At 36.5% G+C, this 23,060-nt stretch overlaps 2 protein-coding genes across 2 annotated transcripts in view; both read left to right on the top strand.

Moving 5' to 3' along the window:
• LOC120353092 overlaps positions 1 to 23,060 on the top strand; it is a 244,618-nt gene that overhangs the window by 113,748 nt on the left and 107,810 nt on the right. The window lies entirely within an intron of this gene.
• LOC120353093 lies at positions 3,513 to 21,526 on the top strand. The gene is made up of 4 exons (XM_039435732.1): positions 3,513 to 3,723; positions 17,432 to 17,603; positions 19,790 to 19,888; positions 21,484 to 21,526. Exons 1-3 carry the CDS (start codon positions 3,631 to 3,633, stop codon positions 19,828 to 19,830), a joined length of 306 nt encoding a protein of 101 aa, XP_039291666.1. The 5' UTR covers positions 3,513 to 3,630; the 3' UTR covers positions 19,831 to 19,888; positions 21,484 to 21,526.

Below are 23,060 nucleotides of genomic sequence, written 5' to 3'. Positions count from 1 at the left end.
ACAGGGTGATTCATAATTATGGAAAAATAATTCAATACATGATAGCAATTCATTTTATCCCGTGTTTGGCAACCTCACAAGGTATAGTTATGCGACGAGCAAAGGTCTCCTGGAACTATATTCTTGGCTGTGGGAGTCAGCTGGAAGTGTTGAGCTTATTGATATATATCCGCAAACGCCATGTTACACCACATTCCATCATTTGTGATTGGATATTATCTTTATATATTTTTTGATTTCTATGAAGATGGTGTAATCGAGTTGAAGGAGAGAATTACTACCTCCCAGACCGATTACTCCGGACTCATTCCACTCTTTCTTTGTATTGGCCTTCCTGCTCCCGGGCAGAGGTGAACCTCAAACAACGTGGAGATCATTACAAGAGGTAACCCCCCAGGAAGCCCATTACAAGATGGCGCCCATCGTAGCAGTGTGATGAAGGAATGAGAAAAGCTACTATTTTTCTTTTCAGGTATATTGGTGCTGAGAAAAAATTTATTTTTCTCCTGTGTGAAAACTCACACTCTGACAGATTAAAATATGTAAAATCAAGGTATTGTGGTCAACACTCACAGTTGGTAAGTGCCTCTCCAAGGATCAGAGTAGACACACTGTACCTTGTGTGTCTGCCAAACGCCCGAAACATTCTGGAAATCATAAATTCTATTATAATTGTCCAGAAAAGTTTCCTTTTATTTTCAAGAAAATTTTCTATTATAATATTCATCTTCTCGAGCGTGTATGACTCAGGGGACTGGCCTATTCATATTTGGTGCTGATAGAGTCCCCAATGTCGAACCTCGAATAGAAAGCATAGTTGTATCTAACATTTTTAAGGGTAAAGTTTCATTAAGTCTATTACTTATGCAACTCAAAAATAGTACTTACATATTTTCATTCTACAACTATTTTAGTATTCTGGTTATAGGATTATTGGTTACTTTATTTATTGTGTTCCCCTATTTGTTTTTGTGGTTTGTTGTTGCACTTATTTGTATTCTTCCTCGAAGCACCATACACAAACACAAACACTCAACCGTCAACACACGCACACAACACGCTACCAAGATTCGCCATATCGCACGCGTGCATCGCGATCGCACCTCACAAGCATTCTATTATCTCAACCTATTCCATTGCCCAGTTGTTCCACCGTTTAGCTTAGAGATGTCGCACTCACCCGCGAATTCCAATATATCATATGTGGATGTCGGGGGCCCTACACATTGTACAACCCAGCCACCTTGGAGCATACACACCAGGCCAGAGAGTACCCCACACCACGCACAGAGAGAGGGGACAGCATCTGTTCAGCGAGCTTCAACCAGGATAACCTGGGGCAACTATCATCCACACAGACCGAGCCTGTCAACCAACCAACATCCACACCAGCTTCATCTGAAACAGCCGAGGAGTACAAGGCAGAACCAGCAAGTGCAATATTGAATGATACTCCAACTGACATGCACAAACTGTTCCAGATGATTGGTGAAAGCATAATTGCTACCTGGAAGAAGGAATGTGATATTGTGAGAGACTGGATGCACACTATTGGTACTGAGATGGAAACTGCCAATGCTAAAAACGACCAAAGACATACCGAGCTTACCACAAATCTTGCATCACTCGCTTCAAGTGTTTCTAAAAACGATCAAAGACATACCGAGCTTACCACAAATCTCGCATCACTCGCTTCAAGTGTTGCTAAAAACGATCAAAGACATACCGAGCTTACCACAAATCTCGCATCACTCACTTCAGATGTTGCGGCAATAGGCACAAAAATGGATGCCATGGAAGCTAAGTTGGATATGAGATTCGAACAGCAATCCACAGCGATACAGGCATTATCCCAGCAACTAGATGAATCCAGCATCAGCCTAAATCAGCGGTTGGACGATGTACCCATACAAATTCAAAGAGAATTCGATGGATTTAGGACAAAGCTTCATGCTAATCTTACTGCACACACAAATGAACTGAGGGCGAGTAATGAAGCTGAACCAAGAAAGTGTGTTGATGATGATGCAGAAAAGTTAGAGGAGAAGATTAAGACGGCTACCAACACCCGAAAGGAAGATCGTGATAGAGTGCATGGAAATTGGGAAAGGAATATGACTAGTGAGACACAACAATTGGACATGAAAATGAGAGTAATCTATGACAATGTGAATGAGAGTAATGAAGAAATAGAAACCATGTATGTTCGAGAAAAAAGTTTGATCCAAAACCAGTCACCGACAGATAGCAGGTGTACTCCAATAAAAAATAGCCTACCATCTCAGAAAACGCATGTTGTAAGGTTAGGTGTGAATCTTCAAAAAATGAACAATCATATATCTACAAGACTACAAATCCCTATCACCAAAATCAAGCCTTTAGTTGCACCAACAGCTGATTCCTGTAACCCAATTCATTTGAAGAGATCCAGAGTACATGGAGGTATCTCACAACACTGGTGACCTGTTCGTTTTAAAACTGTCACAAATAATCATCATCCGAGATCTCAAGGATATGGGGGCCTATCACAACACCGGCGACATATACGCTTCAGATATGTCACATATAATCATAAAAAAAGATCTCGAGTATACAAAGACATCTCACATCATCGGGCGTCATGTGTGGTTCGAATCTATTGGCGATAATCACCGGGCAGGATTCCAGTTAAATAGAGACTTTTCTCAACACAGACGACTTACACACATCAAACCTAAGTTACCTCGGGGATAAACGGCTCACTTCTGTATATGTGCTGGGGCCCGACATGCTACATAGATTTGAAAATGGAAATAAAGTAATGATCGAATTGTCTAACCTAAATAGTCAACATAACCTTTATACATGTCCTGTTGTACAACACCAATGGAAGAAAGCAGCCAACCAGAGTAAAAGATATCACAACAAGGCATCAAAACAAGTCTATATACAACGTTGGAGACAAAATAACAATAAAAAGTTGATGGAAAGTAAGAGTCAAATACAACATGAAGCAGTCCAAAACAAGATAGCCTATTCTCAGAAAAACTCATCAACAACACCTAGGTTATTTGTGAGGCACTATCTTGACTACAGAAATTATACAAGTTATTGTCCAGTATGCACAATAAACACCACAAATATATTTAATAAATTTCGATTTTCAACAATTTGTAAACAAATGGGTCAAACAAGTCAGTAAAACTCTACCGTAGAACCGTCAAACAGCAAAAAATTACCCAATGCAAACTTGATTTCTTACACACCTTAATGCATTGATGACTTATATAAAATTGTGTTTGTGTATGGTGTTTCCCTGTTCATCGAAAAAGGAGATAAGTCATTTTTCTCATATTTTTATACTATATGTAAGTTATTTGGAGTTGAACTACCAAAATTTCAGTTTGTTTATGTTTTTTTTTTTAATGGTACGTCATCAGCTGTTTCCAGTCTATGATCACCGATGGAAACCGTTCAGCACTTGAATAATTTCATGTTTATAAACAAAAAACCTAACCTCAAAAAGAAAAAAAAATGTAACTTATATGTTCAAAGTTTGTTATAAAATTATTATTGTAAATCAGCACCAAATACCGCCTCTTATATATTTCTTGATAAATTAAGGAGTGAAGTGAAATATAAAAATTTAAAATGTCACCGAACTTAGCCGCCGACACTCTGCCTGTGCCACAACGTGAGCAATCCATATCTGAGGTCCAGTCAATTTCCATCCAAAGACATCAAGTGAGTAATTTCATTTCATCATTTTGTTTTGGGCCCGATGCACAGTGCAGTGTATCGATAAAATATAACAAAGCGCTGACGACGAATTATTTGAAACTGAGAGTCTCCGACAATACATGAAATTTGTATTAATTGTAATCTCATTTCTTGTTTTCCATGCCAGCCCCCTAAGTCTCAGTCGCTCAAGGCTAGTAATTAATTCATTTTTCAAATATTATCAAATCTCTCCAATTCAATATCTGGACTTTGTTCAATCAAATATCCTGCTAAAAACTTTAAATATAGTAACTCTTCAAATTATCATCACAGTGTTGAATGTGTTGTACACATTGGACTGTGATTTTTTGTATAAAGTGTGGATTTTTTGTGCGCATTATATTTGCAGTTTATTATCAACTCATAGCAATTTTTTTTATCCCGTGTTTGGCAACCTCACAAGGTATAATTTATAAGACAAGCAAAGGTCTCCCGGAACTATATTCTTGGCTGTGGGAGTCAGCTGGAAGTGTTGAGCTTATTGATATATTTGCAAACGCCACGTTACACCACATTCCATCATTTGTGATTGGATATTATCTTTATATATTTTTTGAGTTCTATGAAGATGGTGTAATCGAGTTGAAAGGAGAGAATTACTACCTCCCAGACAAATTACTCCAGACTCATTCCACTCTTTCTTTGTATTGGCCTTCCTGCTCCCGGGCAGAGGTGAACCTCAAACAACGTGGAGATCATTACAAGAGTTAACCCCCCAGGAAGCCCATTACAATACTTATTAAGCTCATAACATAACCTCTCAGTAAACAGTAACCAGATATTCTTTCTTCCAATAAACAATTCATTCTTTCTCTCAATTTTATTGCACACAATTCATCTTTCAATACTTTCATATAATAATTTTTTCCTTTATCATCACAACCTAGTCTTGAATCTGTTATTAAATTTCCATTAATTTTAAGCATATTTCTTTTCTTTATTCCATAACTGCAATCACTACGGTAAGCTGCTTGCTTGAACCGTGTGTGCTTCGGGTGCATGTTGGTCTCATTATCCCATACATTCCGGTGCCAGTTGTCCTCTCTGCATGCTGCCTTCCTCCCATGGTTGTCTGGTTTCTGGATGCATTTCTTGCAGTGTTTGAACCTTGCATGAGGACGATAACCTCTTTTCCGGGGCCTTTCTTGTTGCTTCCTCCGGTGGGCCTTCCTGTGCTGGGTTCCATGTTCCACTCTGACATCGTCCTGCTGGTCACATTTTCTGCTTGCCTTGGTGGCGGTTTGCTCCTTGAACTTAGTGTGCCGCAGGTAGATCCAACAATGTTTGGGCGGCGACTGCTCAAAACGGGTATGCTGTGGGGGTGCTGCATGCTGGTGCACAGGTTCAGTGCATGGAAGCGGTATGTCATTTTCAGATTTGGTTATTGGCAATTCTCTAATTATTTCTGTGTTGATGCTGCATGTAGTTTTCAGTAGTAGATTGGTTGCTAGTGGTAGATCTTCGGGGGGGGGGGGGGAATAGCAGACTTAGTATAGGTTGCTTTTTACAGACTGAATTTGATGCATTTTTGACTTTTTTATTTGGTGGTGGGTTATTTGTATGTTGATTTTGGGTTGTTTTTGTTGTGCACGCTACTGTATATGATGTGTCCACTGTGTAAGAGGTGTTTGTTCTGCTATGATTTTGATGTGTTTCACCTTGAATCTTGTGTCCTCAATCATGTTTATAATTATTCCCATTTAAGCAATCTCTGCCATCATAATATGCTCCTTTATCCTGTTGTATACAATTGTAATATTGGGATTTATTTCTGGAATCATTTTCAAATGATTGACCTCTGTAATTATTTTCAGTGTATTTTGTATATCAAGCGTTTGCTCCGGCATTTGACATTTGATTCTCATCATTATAATTTCCTCTGAAATGGTTGCTATTATGCTGAAGAGAATGATTGGGATTTCTTGCATGATCGTTTACATGACTTGATTCAGAAGTAACGGATTGGATACAATGTGAAGGTTCTATCAGTTCTTGACAACTGGAAATGGAAGATAGGTACTGCCAGTGTCATGCGAACACAGAAGGGAAGCTTTTTGAATAGTATATTAGCTAGTGATGAGTCAGCTAAAGATTCATCCAGTTGAGAGTTCCCATACATTATGTTAGCTACAAATTCAGTATAAGAATGTTCACCTCTATTATCATATGTGCATGATATAATCTCTGATAGCGCGTCCATCTGTTTACGTTCGCTCCAATATTGCTGCAGGAACTGGGAGAGGAAATCCTCTAGGCTACTAATGTCTCGCACCCTGCTCTGGAAAAACATCAGCGGCTCGCCGAGTAATGAACTGGACAATTCGAAACGCCACACTAACCAAGAGGTGGGTATCAACTCTTGAATGGCTCTTATTTGATCCACAAATGGTCTGGGTTGCATGTGACGGTAAAAGTTATCAAATTTTCCAAGATTTTGGAAAAGTTGAGTGCCATTTACTGATTCAGTCGGCATATAATGCGTTCGACTGACTGGGATACTTTCCATGTGTGTCTCTATTCTGGAGACTCATTCTTCATTTGCGGTCCATTTATCATTCATTGTTTTCCTATTCTCATTCACTTTGTCATACAATTCGGTTAGCTTTAACTGTTGTCCGCCTATGGTATTATCCAACATGCCATATCTCTCTCTTGATTTAGTCCCCTCGTCCGTTAAGCTTGCTATACATATCTGCATGTTACCCTGTTCTCTGACTATCTTTACTATTTTCTTATTATCTTCTTCTTTCTTTGACTCTACTTCACAGTTATTTCCTAATACTTCTTCCATCATAGTTCCCATGATAGTGGTACCTAGCTCTTCGCCTAATATGTCCACCTGTTTTCCTACTTCCCTGGGTACCTCATCCAACCGCTCATTTACCTGACAGGTGACTTCATCTATATGGGTTTCCAACTCTTTTATGATTGTAGATTGCATGCCCACTTCAATATCTATCAGACTTTTCACTTCCTCTTTGAAGCTAGAAAATTTTTCATCAATAGTTTTGACATCCTGTCTGACCGTTTTGATATCCTCTTGTACAGCTTTGATATTTTCTGTCCTTTTATCCTGGTTTGCTTGTATATCTTCTTGTATTTTTTTAGTCTGCCCCTCTAAGGCTTGGCTGAGCATGAGTTTGAATTCATTTATGGAATCATTTGCCATGAGATTGGTAGCATAACTGACTGAGGAGTCTAACGTGGTGTTGCGCTTTTCTAGGTTGGTGGTGGCAGATGGCGGTTGACTGGTCACATCGGGCGGCGATTGGGTGGAGGCCTTCTCTGTTCCCTCGGCGGCGCTTGGAGCAGTCTGCAGAGATGTCAGCACCAGGTTGGACGCCCTCACTCCTTTATCTCCACCAGCTGGACTCTCATCAGTATTTATTGCATCGACAGCATTATCAATCCCAGTAGAAGACAATTGTGCCAGGTTTTGTGGGTCGAAATTGATGGAGCATATGCTGCCTCCTTCTCTCTCCCATGGAGTCTCTGCTATATTGTCCCGGGGTTGGTGATCGGCCGGTGTCATGGTTGTAGGGTTTTGGGGATGGTCGCTGAAGTAGGAAATTTGCGAGTTTGCTGGAGACTGGTTCATGGTGACGATACATATGGAATACTCCTAATAAGTTGCCAAGTGTACTACCAAATTGCAGGAATATTGAAATGGACGTACTGACAGTGCCTATTTTGGATAAATTGTGTGGTGTTGATAGTTTTAAGTGTCATGTATATATGTTACACGAAGATCATCCAAGTGATCCAGGTATGATAGTAAACATGGAGAAAATTACTACCAATATAGCTCTTAAAATTTTAGGCAGAGTCTTATCTTCCTTAATATCAATAATATTCTTATATTTGAAATAACCTATAACCCTGGTCAGCATACAATATTTAGATTCAAAGATCAAGATCAAAATTTTGCTATGAATTTTATGGAAATTCTCATCCAATTTTCTCTATTATTAGGAATTATGTTATCAAACTCTTGTGATACAGTTTGTCTGTATTTATGCAGCTTGAAAAATTTCAACTTGATGAGCAACTCAATCATTTTAGCCAGAAACTTACAATAGATCATCAGATATATCTTCTTGAATCAACTTCAGATTATACTTCTTGCAGCTTTCAGTTTTATTAATAATTCTAATTAGCATTAATAGTAAGGTTGAATAGGTAAGCTTTCCATCATGCCTCACGTTTGTGGTGCCATTGTGTAAAGTCGTGCTTCCTGGGGGGTTGCCTCTTGTGATAGAGTCCCACTTTGTGAAGCCATTGTGTAAAGTTGTAAATCTTTGCCTCACATGTTGAGTGATATTATGTAATGGTGTGGATTGCCAACCATTCATGTGTGGTGCTGTATTTTTGATATTTATAAGAGTGGTTGCTAAAATCCCCATTTTGCAAATAAATTGTCAAAAAAGTTAAGGCTGTCCGGCTCGCAAATATGCTGGGTTCAGACTGCAGCTCTAGCTCAGTGGTAGACGCATGAATTTTCCAAATATAATTAATCACCACAGGGTTCAATGACTGGTGATCAATAATTCTTACTGCTGCTTCCGTGAAGTTCTTGAAGAATACCAATAAGGAAGTCAAAAAGATAATTGGTGACTGATTATCAGTAACCATATATTCAATCGAGAATAATGAAAACCAACTATGATCTTTCTAGTTGATTTTTAAAACGCTTATCATGAATACAGGTATTCACCAACCTACCCTTCTAAAATTCCTTGGAACTTACAACGCCAGTTCTTGAAGTTTTCTGGATCCTTATATGATATACTGTAGGCTTATTAATATAATTTTCAGTAAGACCTTTCTGGCTGAATAGTATTTCTATCATCAAAGGATGATAAGTAATAAATGCTCTGAATAAGATCAATATTAATTGATTCACTGATTTTATATGCTGCTGACGATTATTTCTTGGTACCAAGACAGCTCAAACTGTATATCACTAGATGAGTTAGGATATAATAAAAAACTTCTAAGATTCTGTATGCTGACATAAATCATAAAATATACTCCAATAAAATAATATAATATATAAAAATTCCTTATATTTATAATTCCAATATATATATAAATTCTTCAATAGTTTAACAATTATCACAAGGTTTATTAGCATTCAAAGATGTGAGCTTTAAAAATTAGAAATTTGTATTTGATACTGATACATGGACTTCAAGTCAATTCAGAATTCTACAACTTAAAACCTGTTCCATCTGTAGATTTAACATGACATATTTTGATCAATGAGCAAATAATAATCAATAAAAATGACAATTCAATAATCTCAGGGTTTTATGAGTTTGTGCCATGCATGGAAGTAAGCTTCCTACATAAATCAAGTAAATTCATAAAACGTTCTCATAGACTATATGATAGCAATCAACACGTTGCGAATTTCTTAAACTTGAATTAATTTATATAGCGCTTTGATCAATTCCCCAATTCACTATTAAAGGCCGGCTAATGAGCTCATTAGAACTAACACTCACAGTAATGATGTTCTTGAAGATCTTGTAGAGTGAATTGATTATTCCCAAAAATTAATTATGCAGGTCCTTTTCATCTCTGCTGGGCTCGTGGGTGGTCCAGATTTCTTATAAATTTCTTTCAGTATTGGAAATATATTCATGGGAACAGATTACTATTAAGAACTCTTTAGCAACACTGAGTTCACAAATAATCAAACAATAATTACAAATATTTTACATTTAAAAAGGGATTGGCTTGATGATTTTAAAATTTAATAGGAAGAAAGAACCCTAATCTCCATGTGCGTCTTCACAGATTGGGATCACAAGCCAGAGAGGAATGATTTTCAGAAAAATTTCATCTCTTCCTTGAACGATTTATCAGCTTCCATCTGATTGGTTTTCTAATCTTAGTAAGACTCAATGCAATTGGTTACTTCAGATTCAGGGTTTCTCCAACTTTTTTATACAAAGATAAATGAAAATTTGTTACATAAATAAATTAAATGATAGACTAAAAGTATTTTAATGATTAAATCTCGATACATGATGCTATAAAATGATATACATATAATTTTTTTTATGTGAGTTTTGGGTACTCTTGGTTTTCATACTTTTTCAGATTGCAATAAAAAATCGTGTAACAATGATAGTTGTCCTTATCAATTTACATAAACCTTCCCTAATGTATATAATATATATTTTGTGAGTAAGACTTATAATTAAATTCATACTGGTTGGTCGAGCAATCAGCTGATTCTTTAGGTATCGATTCAAAGAACTGTCAATTGATCCTAGATTGATTGATTCATTTAGAACAAAAACAAAGAATTCTAACCTCAAATGTACATGCAAACTTTTATTTTTATGATCTGCCAATAATATATAAGCCGCTTTATAATTTTTATTCCTGCCAATGAATTATTATTATTGAATTACAACTTTGCTTGGTTCTCTTATCGCTTTAGATAATATGATTTGTTCTGAAGAAAGCTCAGGCTAGAGCTACCAGAGGACTGTAATTTACTATTTAAATAATCAAATACAAACAAGGGGCAAAATTTGATCTTCAATTTGAGCCAGGTTATTTGTACATTCAAACTCTGCATTAATGAACAATTAAAAATAGCAAAAACTCACCAGATTTAATCCAATCTTGACTACTTTCCCATCGAAGCCTTTATTAGGTGTTTTGATCAGGTTCAGGGTGGGATGAAATCTGGGAATAAGACAGGTTCGCTTCCGGGCTGCCTTTTCGCGTTGATTCTGTGTTCAACTTGCAGGTCATACACTGTGTTTCGAACAAAGCTCAAACTGGATTCTTTATAAATTCAAATCTGATTCAAATTAATTCAATTCAACACTATTTATGCTGTTATATTCATAATTCACACACACGACACTCAAACAATTATTTACAAGAAATTTCTGATCGAAATTACATGACAAAATACAAATTCGGTCTAGCAACAATACAATGGGGTGACTAGACAAGATGGACTGGGAAAAAAAGACATTGACAAGGTCAAAACAGCTGGACGGTCTGCGCTGGTGCAAACACAAGCCTGCTATTGGCAGAACTGCAGTCTGGGATTTTGGCGCTACAGTTCGAATTCTCTGGCCAGACCATACCGCCGCCTCTGAAAAACTATTTTTCAGCCAAGTTACAAAACTGGAAAAAAAAACAAGGAAGGGAAAAATCCAGACATGACAAAAAGAACAAAACACCAGCACCAAAAAACAACACAAAAGAAAAAATGCAACAATCACCACAACTATTGAGTTGGGAGTGGATATAATTTCATTATTACTAGGTCGAACACGGAAACAATGATTACACTTAAAAATACAAATACAAATAATAGAGCAAGCAGACAGTATCCAGAATTTCTGTCTGATCAAAGACAACAATAACGAAGGTCCAGAATGACAATTCTTCTTGTGATGATAATCAATTAACATCGAACGAAAGCGTCGGATTTTGGTAAGATCATCTGATGACAAGTCTCAAAGTCAAGTCCAGCATGAGACAAACGACCGCCGACGCGAATCACACCTTTATCAATGAATGAAGACAGGCGACGTAGGCGCATAGAACAATCTTCTCCCTTCTCTAATTACACAAATTCAGATGAAAAATGTATCTTCTGTACCACTTTACATAGATACCTCTCAGCAACATCGAAATCTGATTCTTCTGATTGGGGTAAGATTCGTAAGAATTTGAGAACAAGAATTACAATTCTCAAAAGACGACCATAATCCGAACAACGACCAATCAATGAATATACTGCATTGCTGTTACAATCAGGAGATTTTGTGACTGTCAACACTGACGGTTTTCTTGCCTCCGGTGGATTCACTATCTCTTCCATTTCAGTTCGGACGGGCCAATCGCATTCGTCCTCTGCTATCCATGATGGACCTGAGAGCCACAACGGAAAGTTCACAAGCTCAACTGGTGATAAACCTCTAGACAAACAGTCACCGGGATTTTCAATTCTGGCAACATGCATCCACTCCTGTATACAAGAATCCTGTATTTTTGCGACGCGATTACCAACAAAAGTTTGCCATTTCGCGGATGGAGCATTAATCCAACACAAGGTGACTGTAGAATCAGAGAGTGCGACAATACGAGACACATGACAACGTTCACTAATAATAGTGACTACTGAATTCATGAGTTCTGCCAACAAGAGTGCCGCACAACAACTCCAAACGAGGTATTGAAACAACGTTAGATGGTGCTACCTTGGACTTTGAACACAATAATACAACTCTTGGCTCCTCGCTCTCCTCCTGCGACTTCACATAGATAACTGCACCATAACCAGACAATGATGCATCACAAAAACCAATCAAACTGATGTGAGAATTCTGAAACAAACCAACGTGATGTGGAACAGCAAATTTCAACAATGAAGGCAACTCTTTTTGACAATTCTCCCAAAGAGTGCAGATAGACTCAGGCGGCTTCTCGTCCCAATCCACTCCTAATTTCCACAGTTTCTGGACAAGACACTTGAGAAATAATCTAAACGGTGACAAGAGACCAAGTGGATCATAGATACGAGCCATCACTGACAGAATAGAACGCTTGGTAGGGACAACCTCACCACTCTTGACTGAAAACTGAAACAGATCAGTACTAGGTTGCCAATTCAATCCCAAGATAGCCAAGGAATTGTCTACTTCGAAATCCTTGTACGAAAACGATTTCTCTTCCTCCAAGAATTTCTCCAACATTGATGGTGAATTTGAAGTCCACTTTGTGAGCGAGAAACCTCCTCCCTCAAACAGCTGCTTGGACTGGCTCCGCTGCCTCTGACTCTGTGGCGACAGATGTGACTAAGTCGTCCATGAACATGTCTCTTGGTATTCTTGCCTTGGCTGCTGGAAAACGATTTCCATCCTCCTCTACAAGCTGGTGGATGGTGCGAAGTGCCAAATATGGAGAGCTTGAAACACCAAAAACAACACAATTGAGCTGATAAATTTCGATCGGATCCTCTGGCTAAAATCTCCACAATACACGCTGATAACGACGGCAGGAATCCTCCACTAATATCTGTCGATACATTTGTTTAATGTCAGCAGTTAGTGCGATTGGGAACGAACGAAAATTAACTAACAAAACGAAAATGTCAGTCTGCAATTTGGGACCAGCATGAATAACCTGGTTCAATGACAAACCAGATGATGTTCTGGAACCAGCATCAAATACAATTCGGATGGGCGTGGTAGTGCTGCTTGCTTTCACGATGGCGTGATGTGGTATGTAGTAACCACCTCGGTCTGTCTGATCTGCTACAAACGACATGTGACCCTGACGTAGGTAATTGATCAATATTTCATGATATGAAATACGAGTATTGCTGTCAAGCTCTAGTCGTCTCTCCAAAGTCAGCAGTCTGCGTTCGGCGACAGCATATGGATCTCCCAAGTTGCTGGGCGGCTCTGCAAATGACAAGGCAACAACAATACGACCAGAATTCACACGATGTACAGACTTCCGAAAATTTACCTCACACTCCAACTCTTCCGGTTTCAGTTGACAGCTTGGTGCAGGGCACGATTCCAACTCCCAAAAACATTCCACAAAACTATCCAATGATGGACTACTAACGAATGGACTACAGATGGCTGTAAAACAATTCGACACATTCTTTGTTGAAGTGAGAATCGGCGCTCTCCCCATCAGAATGTGACCAAAGACACTATTGACAGTCATCAATTCGTGCGATTCACCTATACTAGGACTCCCACGTAGCAAGTGAGGAACTAACTCCGCACCAATGATGCCATCTATTCTACTAGGAAGGTAGAATTTGTCGTCAGCCAGTGTGAGATTTTCAAGATGATGAAGTTTGGATCTGTCGATTTCACAAGAAGGCAACTTGTCGATGACTTTATCTACCACTGTGGCATCCATCGAAAACTTGACGGTAGGATCGAACTTCGACTGATTCGACACACAAGTACGACCTCGAACTTCACTAGTACCACCACCAAATCAACGAACAACGGTTTTCATGGGCTGGAATGGTAGTCTCAAACGCCGACACAATTTGGCTGTAACAAAATGACACTGATTCCCGGTGTCAACCAAGAAACGAACATCACAAAGCTGATCATTACAATCTCGAACATGTGCAGTGACGGTCGACAACACAACGGTCGAATTTTCTACATCGTTGGATGTAGAACAACAACTAATAGGTGATGTGCCACCTGCCTTGGAGTTCGACGAGGACGCAACACCTTCATTGGAACTTGATCTGGAAAAGTGCAATAAAGAATGATGAGATTCTCGACATTGAGCACACTGAGTTTTACTACGACAATCTCTACTCAAATGATCCACATCAAGACAACGAGAACAACAAAACTTTCCTTTAATCAAACAATAACGATCCCAAGGAGTCATTTTCAAGAAACTTGCACAATCCACTAACCGATGACCCGGTTTTGAGCACTTCAGACAATTGGGATTTTTACTAGATGCATTGTTAGATGAATCATTAGATTGAACCACAAACATCTTTGATTTATTAAACGATTCAGTCTGTTTCTCATCAGAAGGAAGAGTCTTAATTTGCTTTTCAATGAATTTGACATAATCGGTATATGTTGGCATAGCCTTGTCACGGACGGCCGATTCAAAATTTCTACGAGAACTTGGATCCAGCAATCTCAAGCCATGATAGAGGAATATCGAGTCTGACAAATCAGTGAGTCGCAATCTCTTCACTGCATTGATTGAACTGCAAAACCCATCCAAAATCGCAATACAACCTGCCTTTGATTCTGATTTTATTGGACAAAATTCAAAAAATTGTTTGATATAGGCATCGACTTGCGCCCGTGGATCGTTATAGCGGGTCAATAATGCCTGCCAAATTATTTGATAATTGTTAGCCAATGGTGGCAAATGAAGACAAATATTTGCTGCTTGTCCAGTAAGTCTACTTACAAGATATTGGACCTTCTGCTGATCGTTCAAACTCTTGTTGTCATGTACCAATGCCTTAAATAGTTCATAAAACACCGACCATTGAGTCTGGTTCCCATCAAATTTCGGAAGGTCGATTTTAGGCAGTACTGACTCAGACACGACCGGCTGTGCACTAGCTGCTGTACCTGCCGAAGATTGAGCAATAACATCAGTCGCCTCTTTCTGTTTGAGAGTGTTAGCCACTACTTCAATATACTGAAACAGATCTAGGTGTGAGTCGTTGAATGCTACAACATGATCTTTATTCAACTCAAGTTCCAACTCATTAACCACTAATTCTGTCTTTTCATAATCCGAAATGGTCTGAGACACCCGAGGATACAAGATTGAAAATTGCTCAGCAACTTTTGGATCAGAGACATTTTTAGACAGTTCATAAATTCTTTGCAATCTGGCATACAATTGTTCCAGTTTAGCGTGATGCACCCTGATTTGTTTCTGTAATTTTTCCTCCATCTTGAACTCATACACAAAACAATTCAGCCCCGACAATACAAACAACAGACAATAAAACAAGAATGAGTTCAAAACTAGATGAAAGGAAGAATCATGACTAGTAAGTTATCAAAGTTAAACTTTGATTATCAATTCACAAGATAAGTTACTGCTGAAGACAAAACTATATGATTAGATAATGTTCTTCCAACAACTCACAAACAAACGATAACTTGTTGAATTGAACAAACAAATTCATGCTGGTGATTAACCTTCACTAACATGTATAACAAAATGGACAATACAAATTCCAACATACAAACAAATTCCCGAAAAAAGAGCACAATGCGCCTAGTTTCAGGAAATTACAGTTTTAACTGAAATAAATTTAATTTCAGACAAATACAAATTGACAAGAAACCTTGCTCTAGAACAAGGCTACAACAAACTTAAGTTGAGCATAGATCAGACCATTCTCAACATGCCAACACTGGACAAGTACGAAACTGCTTAAATTCAATGTGTGTGAATTAATCAACAAATTACAAATTTAAATTCATTCCGGCTCGGCAGGAACAAGAAATGTTCTGAACAAAGCTCAGGCTAGAGCTACCAGAGGACTGTAATTTACTATTTGAATAATCAAATACAAACAAGGGGCAAAATTTGATCTTCAATTTGAGCCAGGTTATTTGTACAGTTAAACTCTGCATTAATGAACAATAAAAAAGAGCAAAAACTCACCAGATTTAATCCAATCTCAACTACTTGCCCATCGAAGCCTTTATTAGGTGTTTTGATCAGGTTCAGGGTGGAATGAAATCTGGGAATAAGACAGGTTCGCTTCCGGGCTGCCTTTTCGCGTTGATTCTGTGTTCAACTTGCAGGTCATACACTGTGTTTCGAACAAAGCTCAACCTGGATTCTTTATAAATTCAAATCCGATTCAAATTAATTCAATTCAACACTATTTACGCTGTTATATTCATAATTCACACACACGACACTCAAACAATTATTTACAAGAAATTTCCGATCGAAATTACATGACAAAATACAAATTCGGTCTAGCAACAAGACAACGGGGTGACTAGACAAGATGGACTGGGAAAAAAAAGACATCGACAAGGTCAAAACAGCTGGACGGTCTGCGCTGGCGCAAACACAAGCCTGCTATTGGCAGAATTGCAGTCTGGGATTTTGGCGCTACAGTTCGAATTCTCTGGCCAGACCATAATTACTCTTCATCACAAATAACATTCGATTTTACTTGAGTGGTACTTTGACTAGGCTATCTTTCCTTCCTATTTTATAATTTCATTAAAGCTCAATAGTTCATTTCAAAAATATTTTGTGGTGCTAAAATACCACGTGACAAGGTATGTCTTGATTCATTCATTCAATTAGTTATTTATCCATTTAGTGTATTATCCAATAGGTAGCCTACACCAAAGTCAAAGACGATGTAGGTTTACAATCTAGGTACATTATGCTCATGCCTTGTTATACAAAGTGTTTCAGAGGAGTATTTTAAACTTTTAATTCAAATAAGGAATGCATCTACTGATACAATTCTCAATAGAAATGGATCTCTTATCAAATTTATAACTTTTTCCTTTTAGAGACATTATAATGACATGAATCGATTATTTCCAATGCAAAATTTGTTCGGATATTCAACAGAACTGGTAAAATATTTTCAACTTTAATGTTCATTAGAATTCGCAAGGTTTTGGAAGGAATATAACTGAATATTTAATAATAACCTTGTATCTTGAAAGGATAGAACTTGTGTAAAGTTCAATGCTGAGAAAATTCAATGACCATTATTCTTTAAAATTAACTCAAACCGTGGAAATCATGATTACATGAAGACATAACATTGAATTGTCAAATACTGTAACTGTATGTTTGGATCTCTTCAACTAATAGGAAAGATAGGCCCTATAGTGAATATAGTTAAGAAATTTTCTGTTAATTTGTATTGAACATAGGGAGTCTAAGAGTGCAGGGCCCCATGCGCGCATTTTACTGCATCATTTTTGGAGCGTCATCTGAGAGACATCGTAGATTTCTTTCAGCTTCTTTCCTAGAATAATCTCACTATAAGCTAAACAGAACTGAGCTCCACTCAAAAATAACGTTTTTGCGGAATGAATGTCCTTCATTTCGCAAACCATTTATGACTGATCATTTTACACAGTACTAATAAAATTGTTTTGATTTTTTTTAGATAAAGCATATGAGGACAGTGGGGAGCGCTAATATTGGCCAATGTATCAATAATATCTTGAGAAGATTAATGATTGATGAGCTGGCCATGAAATTCTCATATACTGGCCGTGCATCAAACGGGAACACAAAAACTCCATTTCATGGGAGTGAGATATCGAAATGCATACTGAGTAAGTAGGCTACTGTATTCCTTTATAGTCGAATATATGACATTTTTGGTTATGTAAATATGGATGTTACTTATTTTTATTGTATGTTAATTTATATGTTAGCAAGGTTAATGTTTTAGGCCATATTTACACTGCACTGTAGTAGATGTATTTTCAAACCATATTTGTGCCATATTTGTTTTTCAAACCATACCTGTAGGTAGGTACCTATGTACGAATAAAAACAAACAGAAATTCAAGTAGGCTACCCATTTTAAAATTAGCATATTTTTCTTATAAATAAAAATATTAGAATATTATTTCTATATTATACTATTTCTATTTTTCTTAGATTTCTATTTTCATGTATTATTCAAGAGTAGCCCTAGAGAAAAAAGATTATAGGTATGTTTTTTCCCAGTACGGTAATGCGTTCACAATAGCTTGCTCAAAGTTGCAACCATATTAGTCCAGTCAATATAGACATGAAAAAGGGGGCCTGTTAGCAATTTATATTCTATTTCTGATTTTTAATACCTATATTTTTTGATACATCAATGAAATTTCAACTTGAACTTTCAGCAGTAAAAACTTAAAAACATTTTGGGACATTAACCATTACCTATCAATATTTGGCAATAAAATAGTTTTGGGCAAAGCCTGCTATTGTTTCCCAATTATATTTATATTATTTGAGATTGTATGCAAAAATGGATAAATAAATTCAGAACCAACCAATATTTTCATGATAAATTGTCTTGAGCTATAAAGATACAGAGTGGCCCAAAAACCTTGTATTTTTGATTATTTATCCAGTTTTCAGCTATTTCCTACAAATCCGGTACCTAATCTGACAGAGAAATTCGTTCTCGCCTTTTTCAGATGATGAAATTCTGAAAAAAACTAGATCACTCGGAACTCTTTATCTTTAATAAGAGAACCGTACTGAGTTACAATTTTTCAAAAATGAGTAAAATTTTAAGGAAAAATAAACTTTGTTGAATTTTAGTTTTTGATTATCAATATCTTCCGATTGTTACCATTCAAATCTATATGAGATAGAGCACTCTACCTGATCTCAGATTGTGGAGCACAAAATCACGACCAGAGAGAATTCGAATTTCTCATTTGAATGGGAACAATTGGATGATATTGATGATCAAAAACTGAAATCCATCAAAATTAATTTCTTCTCAAAATTTTACTCGTTCTTGAAAAATTCAACTCAGTACTCATTGGATAGTTGAGAATAATATCATTTATCCAGAATTTCATAATCTTAGAAAAAGGCTACAGCGAGTTCTTCTGTCCGATTACTGGATATGTTGGAAATAGCTGAGAACTGAACAAATAACTGGAAATACAAGTTTTTGGGCCACTCTGTATCTAGTAAAGGAAATTTCGCATAAAAATATTGGTTCTGGATTTTTCTTCTGTATCCGCACAATATATTAAGAAATCAGAACTAAAATTTAAATTGCAAGCACTATATATATAGTGACTGGACTATTCTGGTAATCACAACACTAAGATTAAAGGTGACATTCTAGCCGCGGTTCACACTTCTGCCAGTTCACTCATTCGTCAAACTTCTTGTAACATATCCAACATTGAAACTGTACATTAGAACAAGTACCAATAATTCTAAAATTTGAAATTTTGAGACAAGATCATTTAAAAAATTAAATCAAAATTATCTATAGCATTGAAATGCTATTTTTTGTCATAAAATTATCTATTAGGCTATAACTAGTTCTACAATTAAGAGCATAACAATAATTCTTATGGTCTATTGTAAGGCTGAAACTATGCTGCTTCTTGCTCATTGATGCGGGGGATCAAGGTTTTGCTAAAATATTTTCATTTTCATACCATACGAGAATGTTATTTTATTAGAATTTTTTGTGACAATTTTGCAGTATTTTTGCATCAATAGGATTCTGTGTTTCTCTTGAATAAATTCTGACTTATGATTATATGGGTTGAAGTTTGAAAAAAACTCATTTGTTTACATTTTAAGAGAGTTAAAGATGTTGGTAATCTCCAAGAGGTATATTTCATCATGAGTTCAATAATATTGTTGCAATTTTTAATTTGCCACCTATTATGTAAGAAGGTGATCTAGTAACCCATTGTTTGCTATACTATCACTATGACTGTATATATCAATGTATTGCTATATTATTTCTTATCCAATTTTGTTACAGTTGCTGTTCAAACGTTTTTGGGGACATTGCAATTGAAGTGAAATATGGATCGTTGGCGTCGAAATGGCTCCAACAAGCCAGAACAAGGTTGTTGAGAAGGTGAGTGAACAATTTTTTATTGTTTGAAATTACAACGTGAATTATTTAGGGGATCATTCCTAACCATGATTATTGATTATTTGTTATTGATGAAAAAGTATGGAATAATCATGAATTAGTGGACCCAATACATCTGGAAAAATTCCAAATCAGTTACTTGAATCAAAGAAGAATCCATCATTTCGTCCACTTCACCGCTTGCTCCCAATACTCTTTTCCAATTTCTTCTACATGTTTGCTTTTTTGCATCCAATATCTAATCACTGCTATTCAAAGACGGAACCTCCTTCAAACACAGTTTTTCAACAATCTTTGAAGTTCAACGATACATATGCACATATACAGAGTGAGTCATATGTATGGAAACCCTTCAATAATTTGGAGACTATTGTAGATATAATACTGTAACTTCCAGGATAAGTTATTGATAGAATACTCTACCTTTTAATGTACAACTGAGTTCCAACCCCTCATAAGGGGTGTACTTGGGGGTTGTAACTGGAATATTTAAAATGTAAACACCCATTGTGTGGTTAATCATTGTAGAGGTGTTTTTAAAACAAGAAAGATGGCATCAATAAGAATGTTCTATGATTCTTGTATCCACAATGGCGGCTGATTGAAGTTTTAGTTTTTAAAGAGATGAGGGGCCTTTAAAACAAGAATGATGACATCAATGAAAATGTTCTATGATACTTTTATCAAAAATGGGGGCTGATTTAGTTCTAGTTTTTATAGAAAGGATTGAAAAAAGTAATAAAACTTAAAACAACACTTTTTCAATGAATAACGGAACACATTGAAAAACTGATTATTTATTTAGTAATCAGTTACATTTAATTTCAAAAGATGCTCGAAACGCTCCCCTTATCTCGTTTGACAGTGTGCCAAACTGTCATAAATGTAAATGAGATGTCCTTATGAAGGCCTAAGTCAACCTCTCATGAGGGGTTGAAGTTCATTTATGTATGTCAAAAGGTAGAGTATTTGACCAATAACTTATCCTGAAAGTTACAGTATGTATAACAGTCTCCAACTTATAAAAGTTTTTTGCATGATATTTTTGAAATGGCATGGATATCACTCCAAGAACCATATGGTACCTTGCCCTTAAGTTTTTTCGAGGACACATAGACAAAGCTAGGAGACTATAACTATATCTCAGTAATTTATTATAGGATTTTACAAAATCAGGCATAATTCTCTTGATAATTGGAAGCTCTGAATTTTACTCATCATACACATTTCCATTGAACAATGATTCAGAAAGAAAACTTAAATTTAAAACTTTAATGTAGACATGATAACATACTAAATTTTTAAGGAGAATGTTCATCCATTAAATAAATATGGTGATTATTTTTAAAAAAATTGAATGCTGGATTACATGAAAACTATGGAGGATTCAGAATATACCTTGAAGAATAGAATACCGTGGTTGTGGTAGTACTGATGTATGTATTTTTGGGACACTCTGTATGAGTTGATAAGCTACATAATCAGCATTCTGAGAATTGATTACCGAGAAATTTCATATTTTACTCATAATAACCTATTAAGTTATCCTACTAAACTGTACATTTCGTATATTACAGGACCAAGAGCAGAGAGACTACGCCTCATGAAGCTCAAATCGAGGATGATAGCAGTTCAAAGTAAAAATATTTAATTAATTATAAATTAAAAGTTCAATTTTTGTTATATTTAATAAAAATCATTGCATTTTATTGAAAATAATGTTTTCTTATTTACATTTTTCGCTCATAATGATATACTCTGGAACTAAGCTTTAAAGAAAATGAACTAATATAGATATTAATATATAATATTTAATATTTTAATAGATATTCAAAGTAATAATATTGATGTGTTACTCAGATCTATATGAACTGTATTCCATTTGAGGTGTTGCAAGCATAGAGGGCTGTTTGAACTAGAGCAGATTTGATTTAATTAATTCATCGAATGGCGAGTGACTCATTCACTGCTCCCTCTCAGGACAGTCAGCAAGCTGTTATTGGTTAGCAGACGTCGATCTCGACTCAATCAATACAGCTACAGAGACAGTTTATAGACTGCCCTGACAGGAGAGAATGAATAAGTAATTTGCCATTCACAGGAGAATTTTAAGGAATATTTCAATTTGAATAATATTAAAAATATAAAATATATATTAATAATCTGATTCAAGGCCAGTGCAATCCAATATCAATGCTTAATCATAATTCAAATTCCATCCAGAATTTGAAATGAATCTGTAATTCTTATTATTCATGATTCAATCATTCTTCCAAACTAATGCTCCAATCTTACTATTGTCTTAATACTCTATTTCTATACTCAGTATAATATATATATATTATAGATTTCATCTATATATAGAATGTATGGATGTCCATGCATGGATTAAGCATTGAAATTGGATTGCACTGGCCTTGAATCAGATTCATGATTCGAAGCTGAAAGAAGCTTACTTCAAGAGGGCAGTATGCCTTGAATCAGGATTGATTCACTCTAAACATCCAGCTTAAATCAGATTCTGAGATTGATCTAGAATCACAATAGAATCGAGCTTGCATTTCGTGAAAGGTGTGCCAGGTGGCCTTGAATGGGGAGATTGCATCCAGCATGCGTTTCAAGCCTGAGTCAAGACTGCATCTCAATCCTGATTCGACCGTGCATCTCGGGCCTGAATTGAGCTCGCAACGCGACCTTGCTTTTAGCTTGCAGCACCAGCCCGATTAGAGCCTGCATTTCAAGCTCGAAACTGGCTTAAACGATGTATAAACGGACTCTTGAATTTAACTCATTTCGAGCTAAACACATGCGAATGAAATCTTGAATCAAGCCCTCACGTTTGACAAAACGAGCTTGTTTTGATTTCGTTTCAAGTTGATTTTGCTGATTGGGATTCATCATTTCATGGAAGTAATTCTGGTCTTGCGGGACATTATCACTAGTGTGTGCTGGCATTTCAAGATCACACTCTCATCATTCACGGTGCAGTCAGATATTCTGTTCTGTATCCGTCTTGCTAGGTTAGTCAGCTTGCTACCTAAGCGTTCATTGCTAGATCACAGTATTAGCAATTTGTCACATTTAGCAATCATGTCTACCTCATAGATGATGTATCAGTTTCAACCATTTAATAGTGATCTACGAACATTTTATA

The sequence above is a fragment of the Nilaparvata lugens genome, chromosome 9 (genome assembly GCF_014356525.2).
Source record: "Nilaparvata lugens isolate BPH chromosome 9, ASM1435652v1, whole genome shotgun sequence".
Taxonomy (NCBI): domain Eukaryota; kingdom Metazoa; phylum Arthropoda; class Insecta; order Hemiptera; family Delphacidae; genus Nilaparvata; species Nilaparvata lugens.
The sequence above is the reverse complement of the archived record's forward strand: the minus strand, read 5'-3'. Positions and strand labels throughout refer to the sequence as shown.